The 12319-nt window shown below is 47.3% G+C and overlaps 1 protein-coding gene across 1 annotated transcript in view; it reads left to right on the plus strand.

Moving 5' to 3' along the window:
* Window positions 1-12319, plus strand: part of LOC147013013 (leukemia inhibitory factor receptor-like) — a 55998-nt gene that overhangs the window by 26194 nt on the left and 17485 nt on the right. Inside the window, 3 exon segments of the mRNA XM_085854448.1 lie at window positions 3717-3890; window positions 7388-7498; window positions 7771-7941. Coding sequence (XP_085710574.1) covers window positions 3717-3890; window positions 7388-7498; window positions 7771-7941 — 456 coding nt within the window.

Genomic DNA, 12319 nt, shown 5'->3' on the forward strand with positions numbered 1-12319 from the left:
GCTTCACAAGTTTCCCAACACGCATCATGCTAAGCCAATGAAGGAAACACAAAAACGAGCCGAAGCATTTAACAGGGGATTTATTTATAATTGGGGGGGAGGGGGGCAGGGGGGAGCACGCAAGGAGCAGAGTTATCCGATTATAAGAAATTATATGCAATGTACAAGCAAAAGCACTTATCCAGTTTCTACTTAAAGACGGGGCCCCACGGACATACACACACACACTCAGATACCCAGAAAGAAAAATGGACCTTCCCCTTCCCGCCTCATGCGGTTTGGCCGAGACGAGCAAATCAGACCGGCATCGAGATGCGACCAGCCCAGCGTCGACGAGATGCGACCAGCCCAGCGTCGACGAGATGCGACCAGCTCTCGAGCAGACCACGTACTCGAGCTGACGGAGAACCAGACTCCGGCGACAGGACAAGATGAGAGCAGATGCCAGCGACAGGGCGAGATCAATCTCCTCCGTTCGTCCAAAATCACCAACCTTTTTTCTCCAGGAGGGAGGGCCTCTTTTCCTGACCACTCGCCTCTTGATTTGCCAGAACCATCGTGTGATTCCCTGACCGCCCTCCATTGGACAGACCCACAGTAGGCGGGGCAACTCCCACCCTTCTGGGCGGAGTCCCGAGCGGAGGCGTTTGTGGCTCCGCCCACCTCCTCACCTCTGGCCGCGTGCTTAATGGCGATCGTGTTGAGTTGGAAACGGGGCGGGTGAGATGTCCACTCCTTGACGATTGGCTAAGGAGGGATGCCATGCCTACGTTAGACTCCGCCCACGTGCACGCTTGCGGGCGAGCGTGCGAAGAATGCCGTGAGCAGAGTGTGGTTGCTGTGAGAGCAAAGATGGTGTGGATGTAAAAATCCTAACTATAAAAATAACTCACAGCGCATGTATGTAATTCCCATTAGACACAGGTAGGGGTCCTAACTAGAAACACACACTTATCGAAATAACTAAGCTACAGGGACGGCTGTCTGTCTGTGTGCATAAGGCTTCCAGATTCGTAACGGTATAAGCTCATGGAAGAGTGTGGTGACAGAGGGTAAAATGTAATGTACTTACAGTGAGGGAATGGGACAACATGTGCACACAAGGGGATGAATGAACATAAGGAGGAGAAGGAAGAGTGGAGGAGACATTGCAAACTTCAAGTAAAGGTTGGGGTGAGGGAGAGGGGGTCAGTGGAGGCTTAATGGGGTTGAGGAAGGATCATGGGGAGGGATTGAGGATAACGTGAGATGGCGGTGTACTGCCACTTTGAAGCCCTGGAGGAAAAGGTGGGATTGACCAGAATGAGAAATCAGGTTCCTTGAGAGCAAGAAGAGGGCAATTTTCATTTTTATGATCATATTTGATCAAGGAGAGGGAGAAGGTTGATTCCAAGATCAATTTGAGAATTTGTGAAATCACTGATCACAAAACTAACGTTCTTTCATCGATCTATGTCCAACGGACAGGTGGTTGAAGTCCAAACTTGCATTTATTTCAACCATAAAACACAAATGATACTCCGGCACAGCATTGTACACAGCAAAGTCAATGATAACTGATATTTTTATTTATACATATTGTTGCGGACCCCGGGTTGGAGTGATAAGACCATGATGGGGGGGGGGGAAGCTATCTCGGGTTCCCACCAGACTCTCTGGAATCTCAGGCTGTCGCACACAGATAACTCCGTGACGCGTGGGACACGCCCTCGGTACGCCTTGTCCGAACCGGGTCACCTTACTGGGTCAGATGCAGCCGAGCGACACTGCCAAGGACGTATGCCTGACTACACGTGCGTTTATTAATTACATGCTATTGGAATGTACCTTTAAAAACATTTTGACCCTTTGGACTGCTGAGACCCCTTCGACCCTTTAAGACCCTTTAGATGCTGATAGATATTTACATCCTTAACACACCGCTCGATACACCGATGGACATTTATATCCTTCAGATCCCTCTATACCTATAGACCCCTGAGACCCTCCAAAACCTTAAGGCCATTGGAGCCACCCAAACACTCCTAAAAACCCCTTTGACTCATTTTGCCTTTTTAGACCCTTTCACTCTTTAGACCTTTTATACCCATAAGACCCCACAGACCCTTTCGACCTTTAGGCTTTAGACCATCGAGGACCTTTTAGGAGTACACCAAGCAAGCATCTATAGTGTTCTTGCAAAACAGACGATACTTTTTCAGGAAGTAATGCACAAACTCAACTCACCCAGAGGGTGGGTACTCTGTTTGTATTATAAAATAAAATAATAATAGTTCCTTCTCTTATTATAAGTATACAAGCATTAACATCGCACTGTCACAAGACACCTTCTAACAGTCACTCATAAAGAATTATCATACTCGTGGTGCATTGCTCAATTTGATTATTCACACCATCATAACTTCTTATCATGTTCACATAACTTCTTGGATTTAGTTGTGTTTTTTTTTTAGGATGATCATTCCAAAGCTGATGTCACCCTGCGTTACGAAATAGACGTAGCAATCATAACTTGTACTCATGTAGCTTCAGGATACAAGAAAGGAAGCTTATGTGTTTGTGTGTTTGTACGTTATTCTTTTACGACCAACCCGTAGTCCCGAGAGACAACAAATTTTGGGTGTAGGTACTTCGGAATCTGGGCAAGGTTTTAAGCTCCCAGTTGTTGACCTTGACGTTTGCTTTGAGACCATGAAAAGTATATAAAGTGTATGTTGAGATGTGGGGTCAGGGGGTGCTGTCGCCGGCACCCTGACCAAATTCCAAATTCCTGCCTCGACTATTGCTGGGAAGGTAATAGCAAACACACCCAGTATAACCCTTGCCAAGAAGCTGGCTTTGGCAGCACCGATGCTCTGTAATGGAGTATGGTACATCAGAATCAAATTGGTTGAAAGGAAAAACTTGGCATTTCTTGGGACTATAGCATCTCATCACGAGAACCTTTTGAACCATTGTAGTTTGTTAAATGACCAAATAGTAACATTATCGGATTGTCCTTCAACATGATGTGAAGCACTTCGGTTGGTCCACGTTTGCGAGAATGACCTTTTAACTCGTATCTTACACAAAGCAGTTATTACCTCCACCACCGAAGGTGAAGGAGCTTATGTTTTCACACCTTTCTGTCTGTTTGTTTGTTTGTCCGTCTGTTTGTTTGTTTGTTTGGTTTGTGTGCAGGATATCTCAAAAAGTTGTCGACGGATTCGGATGAAATTTTGTGGACATGTTCGGTGTGTGGCGAGGACGAATAGATTCGATTTTGATGAAGATCCGGATCTGGATCTGGATACGAGCATTATTTAATTTTTAAAGTGATTCTTCACCGTTGAGAGATCGGGTCAAAAACGATATAGTCCTGTATAGCAAGATATTTCAAAAATGTCATGGGCCCGATATGTTCTCGTGGATCAGGCGTTACGTGGCGGAGGTATGCGCCCTCCCGAGTGCCCTTCTAGTTGTTGATGTGTTTTTAGTTTATGTCACAGTGTCTCGGTGTGTTTGTGTAAATGTACTAGCCCGTACGTAAAACGATGAATGATTTGCTCATCTGTGTGGAGTTATCATTACACGGCGGAACACAGGACGTTAACAATGTTTTGCTTTCACTCTTGTCGTGCTCATGTATCATTATCCTGGTTCCTGCCCTTCAGATGGCTCACTCAGTACGTGTTGTTCGCTCCTGTTGTTATCCTCATCCATTTTGCCTTCCTCAGTAAAGCATCGAAGACGGGTCGTGGGAGATGGAAAGTGTATAAAGCTCAACTGGAGTCCTCGATTTGCTGCCATCTCGTACATCATGGAATGGAAGCTCGTGGAGCAGCCGGCCATTGGGAAAGGTGGATGGAAGGAAATAGAAGGGAATACTTCCACCGCAAAAATCTGTCCTGGTGAGAAGTGCATTATTATTTGTATTTGCAAATGTGAAGACATACTAACGTTGGTATTCTTTCATTGGACTTAAGGTTGGACATTCTTAAGTTGGACTTAAGGAAATAGAGGAAAAACGAGAAATATCTGTGGATGAGAGGGCAGTTGCGTTCCTATCATTTCCTGTTTCAACATTCTGGCATCGGCCGTGGATATAACGTACAAATATCAGACCCCTCGTAGATGACACACATATATCAGCTTGAATAAATCGGGGGGGGGGGCGGAGCACCCCGCACCTCGCCGAGTCCACCCTGCCCCTTTAAAAATGCCTCGATGCAGAGGAAAACAATCACTTCTGTGTCTCGTGCAAAAGTCACCTTCAGTATTTCTCAAGATTTAAGGTGATTTTGTTGCAAAATTATTCAAAATTCTCTTTGGAAAGCATCATTAACACTTTATACATGGTGGTGCGGAGCCGACTGATACGTTTGGATACGCGATGATTCTAACAGACGAAGTTTATGTTCAAAGCTTGCAATTTTGTTATTTATGGTCAATAACATCAGGAAGGTGACCTCCACCAGTTGCAGTGCATTGTCTTATAAAAATGGTCCCACAACCCCAAAAGTTCCCGTCTCACCCCTCGGACAGGAGGGCGGTCTGAAACGTGTCAGTCGGCTCTGCACCACCCTTATAACATTCAACTTGAAGCCGTGTCCACCACTCTTTCCCCGACGTTGAACGACTTGTTCTTGTGAGACGTTCTCTCAAATGCGTGGAAGATCTCGTGGGAACAAGTCGTTAGTGTGTAACACTCGCCTTTTGGAATGTTCATGTCTTGTTCGCCTTGTGGAATGAATTGCTGAAAGATTACTTCATCACAGAGACAAAAAAAGAGAGCAGAAGAAACTCCAGAAAGAAACTTAAAAGGAGAATCGATGCTTGGATTAAATGTTTTCAGCATAAGTTTGACAGCGGAAGCCTCGTTTTCATATTGTAGATGGGGCCGATCCACCAATCCTATTTTGCTTATGTCGGAGTCAGGTTCAGCTTTGGAGATTCATCCAAAATAAATATAACCACAAACAGGCTTTCAAGGTATGTTTGATGATATATTGGCTACATGAGAGATGGGTAAGATATATTTGTGCCCCTTTTGTGAAAATGTGCCCTTTTTGACTGCATTAGCACCTTGCCCCTTTTTGCTTCAAGCTCGGGGTCTGAAAATAGTACAATTTATCTTACACAGTCTTACTTAGATTAACATGACAGGCATCAGAATCACTCCACAGAAGGGTAGATGAGCAAGAGAGATGAGGAAAACTGAGGCGTTGGCGACCTCTGGCTTACCTGGCACGGACACGCGAGCACATGCTACTCCAAAGTGCAGGAAAGGTGAGGATGGGGGATAATGCATTGCAAAGGGGGATGTCTGGGTGCGTGATTAAAAGGTGCGAGTAGGGTGTGGTGACAGGTGCTTAGTGAGATAGGCAGGGTATTAGTCAGTGGTTGCTCTAAAAAGAAGGGTTGGTCAGGTTTTGCCCTCGCTGATGGCTCTTTGTATGTCCACATTAGACGAGTTGGAAAAAGAGAGAAAGAACGCATAAGAATTAGATCTGCCTATCCCGTGTGGTTTTCGATTTTGCCTTTCACCCAATACTGCGCCCCAACTGGATGGCGCTCGGTTCGCTCGCTCCCTCAGAATCCCTTTCCTTCCCATTCTGTAGCAACCACCAAAAAATATTGTAGCAACCACTCCCCCCCCCCCCAGAAACAACCCCAACAACCACCACATGAGCTCTTTTCCAGCACCCGGCTCCAATATTTAAGGGCCTCGGGAGGGGTGGAGTTTGGCGGGGGTCAAGGGTAAATTCCCGCCTCTTGTATGTATGGTTCCCAGGAGCATGGGTCATGCACCACCCTCTCTCCTCTGAGAGTAATGTCACCCTCTCTGTGAGTCCGCTGGTTTGGAATCGCTTCCACTCATTCTCCGAACATGCCATGCACATAAGCTCCCGATTCAACATGGGGCCACTGTGTAGTGGTCCTCATCCATCACTCAAATGTCCGGGAAGGGCACGGATGGTTTGCTGGATAGCAGGGCGGTCCCTGCTGATAGAGGCATGTGATGGAATTGTAAGCGCACACTTGCGCCTTGATGTCCATCCATTGGGACCATACTCTGTACAGAAGCAGTCTCCTGGGCTATTGGGCACAATCCTGGATGAGTCGCCACTCCGACGCAGGATTTGTTCAAATTTGTAATTTGTTCAGAGTGCCGGCGATAGCTCGCCTACTCTTCATAAAGGAAACCATGGAATCTTCAATGCACAGCAGACGAGACGCCGGGTTTAACGTCCAGCTGAAGGGCAGCACACACATTGACGAATCACCCTGCCTGTGAAACACCAAATCCATTGGGACCATACTCTGTACAGAAAATTGATGTTGCTGAGGCAGTCTCCTGGGCTATTGGGCACAATCCTGGACAGGTCACCACTCCAACACAGGATACTCGAATGGCTCAATCATCCCAGCAAGCTGGTACTCATTTTGCCGACCTCGGAAGGAGAACAGGCTGAGTCAACCCCACCTGGTATAAATTCAATAGCCAAGTGTGATTTGAACTCAGGACCCAAGGATCCCAAGCCTGCCACCCCAACCATTAAGCCAACACCAGGCCTTGATGTAAAGGCTCTGTTTGTGGTGGTGCCGGGCTTGGGTATTGGCAAGAACCAAAGGTGTCCGTGCATAAGGTGAGATGATGGTCCTGCGGTGCTGGAAGACTGTTTGCAGTGGTTCGGCTGGTGTGGTTGTGGAGTAGAAGCGTCTTCTTTGGGCTATGGAGGAAGGCTGGAAAGGCGATCTTGAATGGTCGTGTGGAATGTAAATAAAGTCCAGTGGTATCTGAAACAGGCAGGGCGGTTATTGCTGGCATGTAGGAGAATTGAGGTGAAGAAAGCTATGATGGTTGAGATGGCAGTTTGACTATGGTGCGCAGTTACAAACGGGGTTTTGGTGCGCGTATGCAAAGTCGGCTGTTAGCAGCGACTGCTTCGTCATGTGAGGAGAAGATTGTGTACAGAGAAGAATGGGGGGGAAAAACGTAACTAATACTTCACAACGCATATTCTCTTTGTAACCCACTAGACACAAGTGGTGGACCCTATCCGGAACTTGCAATCACTGACTTGGGAACCACTGTATGTTGTGTGTCATTGCCTTGTGGTCTCGGTCCCCAGAACCGTCACAGTATTTATCACGACGCTCACGGCCCATATAACTCCTCCGATGTAACTTCTGGTATCCTGAACATCCACGCAGAGGGTTCTCTGGCTGATGGTCTTGCGAGGAATTTCAAGTTCACTTTCCTGAACAAAAGGATTGAGGAAGATATCCATGTGTGGGAGGAAAAAGGGGGTTGGGGGGGGGTTATTTTTCACCTGTTGGGAATAAACATCTGGATGACTAAACTGAGTTTATAAAAAGTGTTTAAAACACATTTTTATTACAGCTAATGGGGACGACGTCATCCCTTTCCGAAGGTACCAGATTGCTGTGCACGCAAAGCAGATTGACGGCGACATGCTCATCGACCAGGCTGAGGCCTACTTGGAAGAAAATGGTAAATAATGTCCTTATAAAAGAATTCTTCTTGATTGCTGTTTCCCATCTTGATTGCTGTTTGTTTGTTTGTTTTTTGCCTGTCTTGACCCTTCTTGAAAGAATTATTAACGGGTGGGAATCCAGAGGGATTGGTGGGAGGAAGAAGGGCAAGGAGGGGGCGGATGAGGGGCCTGGCATTGCCTGGTAATGCCGGTTACCTTTGCTACTAAAAATTAATTGTACGTGACCTGATTAACTCATTTGCATTCCTTTACCTCTGCTTTGATTTAGTACCAGAAAGAGGTCCACACGTGAAGCATCAAGAATTCACCAGCAGTGTCTCACTGCGCATTGAGGGACTGCCCATCTCAGCTTGTAGAGGGTTCTTGACCTCATACACGCTGTACGTCACCCAGGAGGGGCATGATGTCAGAACGCAGGAACACAAGGCCAAACGTGTCGGTACGTCCTCAAATCATATGCTTCGCACTTGAGCTACCAGTAGAGTGATGGGGAGAGACATCTCTATCTTGTGAATAATTTAAAGTGTTTGTGCATTTGTTCGTTACTCTTTGATGGCTGAACTGTACCACCTATAGGCCACAAATTTTGGGTCTAGGTACTTCAGAATCTGGCCATGGTAGTAGGCTACCACACGTCGGCCTTCAAGGATGTTTTGAGACCACCAAAGGCTGCTACATAGTCTACATTGGGATGTCACCTCAGGCAGTGCTGCCACCGGACCACAGAAAAAAAGTCACCACCATGAAGCCAATAACTCCAAAGCTTTCCAATGTCCAACACTTCCTGAAACTACCACCAGGAAAAGCCCAACCAGCCCAGCAGCGCCGGATACCCCTCCTCTTTTACTCGGGGCAGCGCCAGGTAGCCCCTTTTAATATATTGTTACATTTGTGGGTGGGTGGGGGGTTATATATTCAAAGGGTAGCTAGAATGCATAGTTAGGAAGTGTTGTTTATTTGAGCCGGTAGTTTGTCGATGTATTAAGTAGGGACGTAGACGTACTAATTTGTTAAGTAAATGTGAATTTCTGAAAGGGAGAAATATCAATGTCGACGTGCTCATTCTAGAAGTGTTTAATAGCAAGGAAAAGGGATCGGGTAAGTTGTCTTTCGTGTTTCCCTTCGATATAACGGTGACAAGCAATGGGAGAGAGGTGTGCAGTGTCTGGAGAGGGAGGGATGAGCCTGCACAATTCCGTGAATCACAAAGGCTGATAGATAGCCAATGGGAGGGTCTGGAAGCTTCAAGAAGGCCTGAAAGGTGAAGAGATAGCCAATGGGGGAGCCTGGAGGCCAAGAGAAGAGGACGACACTGGGTTTCGTGAGTGGCTGACTCTTTCTGGAGGGACGATCAAGGAGGGAAGTTCGATACTTGGTCTGTGGGAACTCGACCGTTCCCGTGTTAACTTGGTGCTCAGGAGTGGGAAGAAAGAAAGAAGAAGAGAGGAGAGAGGGAGAAAGTTGGTGGATCGCCATTATTATTATTTTTCAATACAATGTTGAGGCTCGTATGAGAGCTAACTCACAGAATGCACAGCAAGGGGAGCAGGAGACAAGAGGGGTGGGTGAGGGAAGGACAAAACTGTGGAACAGTGACATGAGGATATCTATGGAAGGGATGGGGTGGGGTATACGGGGTAAACAAGATGGACACTACAGGGACTTTCAGGTCCTTTCACGACGGGGACTTTCAGGAAGGAAAGCAGGGAATTTGAAGGAGGTGGGTTTGGTGTGGATTAACTGGGATATAAAAGATCGTGGTTTTGGATGGGGGAAGATAAGAGATGTTTTGGATGGGGGAAGATAAGAGATGTTTGTGAACAGCTGTTTTGAATACCTGGAGGGTAGAGTGGGATTGAAGAGAATGTGGGAGTTTGTTCCAAAGGTGGGGAAAAAAAAGAGGAATGAAAGAGGGAAGATGAGCAGTGATTCTTGATTTTGGTAGTTTTACCAGAAAGGGGTTGCTGGGGGACCTTGAGCGTCCTGCGGATATATGGGGGGTGGGGGGGGGACATATCTCAGATGGGGGAGGATCGAGACCGGAGAGGAGATGGTAGAAGACAGAAAAACCACTGACCTGCCTGCAGTGAGAGAGTGAGAGACCCCCTAAGACTCAGCTTCATCATGGGAGATATCAATTTGTCGGTGAAACATCACGGGAGTTTGTTGTTGATGGTTGGAGATGAGAGTAGTCGTGGTTGGACCGGTGGTGCAACGTGCGACATCTTTGCTGTATTAAAAGAGCCGGTGGCATACGAGTCGAGAGGACATGACAGAAGACACGGGACATGACAGAAGACAATGGCACGTCATGTGGTCTTGCACGAGTAGGATAGCTCCCCAAGGAAGCTAGTGTTTCTTGGTTTTACAGCGATATGATTGGAGAAGGATCTGTAGATTTTCGTCGGCTTGAAGTGAGACTGCACAGTGGTAGGAATTAGTAAACATTTATCGTTTACGAACAGTGTTTATTGTCAGGTCACGTCACATTAGATCTGTAACTTGCTTCAGGTACCATGTAAACCTGCACCAACCTGTTTCATGGTCGGGTTGGCGGCGACAAAGCTGTCTCCCCCACCATGTTTCTTGGCGAGGAGGGTGTATGATATGGACACCCAGCAGGATTAAAAACAAAACCTGTCAAAGGGTGGAGGAGCTCCTTGTGAGCCAACGGCCATCCATATCTACTGCTCAACTGTGTCTGTGGACGTCCTCCTGCAGTTTGGTTACTTTTTCTTATGAGTTTGGTGGCAGGATTTGCACTATGGCCACCGTAAAATCCTTCACGCCGCAAAATCCACAAATGCAAATAAAACTGAAAAGGCACTCCATGCGAGTACCTATTATGTTGCTACCCTTTGCAGAGCAGCTCGCCAGCTGACTGGATCCAGCAAAGCCTTCAGGACCCCCGTTCCTTCATGATAGGGGGTAAACTTCCTGGGTCACATTGAGGTGGAGTGTGTCGGAGTGATGCTGAGGTGTCGTCCACCAGATGGCGGTCTCCTTGGGTTAACCTGAAGTGGTCCCTTGAGTGGGTGCCTGGAATGTCCTATCCCGAAGAGAGGATGATCACCTGTCTCTGTTATCATCTGAGCTCAAGCGTTTGGACATCGGTATTGCAGCACTCTCTGAGATTCGGAGATCGGATAGTGGTGAGATCATAGTGGATGGTTACACCGACAATTGGTCTGGTCGCTCTGATGGTTACCATGCCCAAGGAGTTCCTGTAGCTGTGTTCAATAAGCTGACTCCAATAAAAATTGAGGTAACACCGGTCAACGAGCGTATTATGAGATTAAGGATTCGTCACTCCTTGGGTGTCATTTCCCTGATCTATGTATATGCTCCGAATGAAGTGAGTGATCTCACCGTGAAGGATGCATTCTGTGGCACGCTCGAGTCTGTGGTTGATCAGTGCTCCAGGCGAGATACACTTATAGTCTTGGGTGATTTCATTGTATCGACTGGAATGGATAGGGATGATTATGAGACATGTGTTGGTCCCCATGGGTCTGGAACTGTGAACCAGAATCGCACGAAGTTCCTTGACTTTACAAGAAGTCGTGGTCTTAGGATGGCTGGGTCATCGTTTCAGCACTCACAGGCTCATCGCTGGACTTGGTATTCCAACACTGGCGGTGTGGCAAAGGAGACTGAACATGTGCTCGTTGATGGCCGCTGGAGGATGATCCAGAACTGCAGGGTCAACCGGAGGGCTCAGTTCCTCAATACTGACCACAAGCTTGTTGTAGCAAATCTGAAGTTGCAGCTTGAATCTGGGAGAATGGTACCATCCCAGCCGAGGCTGGATGCTGGCAAGCTGAAGGATGAGAGGGTAGCTGAGGAGTTTGCGAAAAGGCTGAGTGGGGATTTGGGGGATCTGGGTGCTTTGGGGAATCCTGAAGTGTAGTGGAGTGCCTTCAAGACCACCATACTTGATGTTGCTGGTGGATGTCTTGGAACTCATCGTTGGGCAAAGAATAATTTTGCAAAGAATAATAAATAATCAAGGGACACTGGATACCATTGACCAGAGTCACAGGACCAGGCTGAATGACAGAGCTGAGCTGTTCAGGGAGCTGAGGTGTAAAACTGTACATGCACTAAGAGTGGACAAAGAGGCCTATGTGTGAGGAATCTGTGAGGGGGGAAGATCATCACCTGTCGTGAAGTGATTCTCATCCTGCTTCTAGAATTCGTGCAATGTGTTTCTCCAAGCCCGTCCCTCAGTGTACTGCAATTAAACCGGAGGATGGTGGGTTCTTGACAGAAGAGTCCAATATGAAGGCCCGCTGGGCCGGTTACTTTGAGCAGCTGTATCAGGCTGATCCACCAGCTGTTGAGTTGGATGGCAGGAGTGTTACAATCCCTATTGCTGACCCTCCAATCAACTATGATTCACCTTAGTTTGTGGAAACACAGGCTGCGGTGAACCGGTTGAAATGGGGTAAAGCTCCTGGGATTTGTGGGGCATCCATGCTGAACTTCGCAAGGCTGGTGGAAATGCTGTAGTCGTGTAATAGCATGCACTTCTGTGCTCTTCCTGGAACACAGGCATCATCCCAACTGACAGGAAGAGGGGCCTTGTTGTCCCTCTCTGGAAAACCAAAGAGATCAACGATTGCCCTTATCCTTTCCCTTCAGGTCCTCACCGAATGCAGTCGAGAGTATTGACTCGTATATTATTGGCTCGCAGTCGAGAGAGTATGTTATTTCCAGTTGTTATTGGAGTTCGTCAGGGGGTGTGTACTGGCCCCCACCCTTTTCAGCACTTTTATGGCTGGATTCTGGGGAGGATGTTGGAAAGATCAAGCTGT

Source organism: Eptatretus burgeri, chromosome 14 (assembly GCF_056783735.1).
Source record: "Eptatretus burgeri isolate ZD-2024b chromosome 14, Ebu_testis_v1, whole genome shotgun sequence".
Taxonomy (NCBI): domain Eukaryota; kingdom Metazoa; phylum Chordata; class Myxini; order Myxiniformes; family Myxinidae; genus Eptatretus; species Eptatretus burgeri.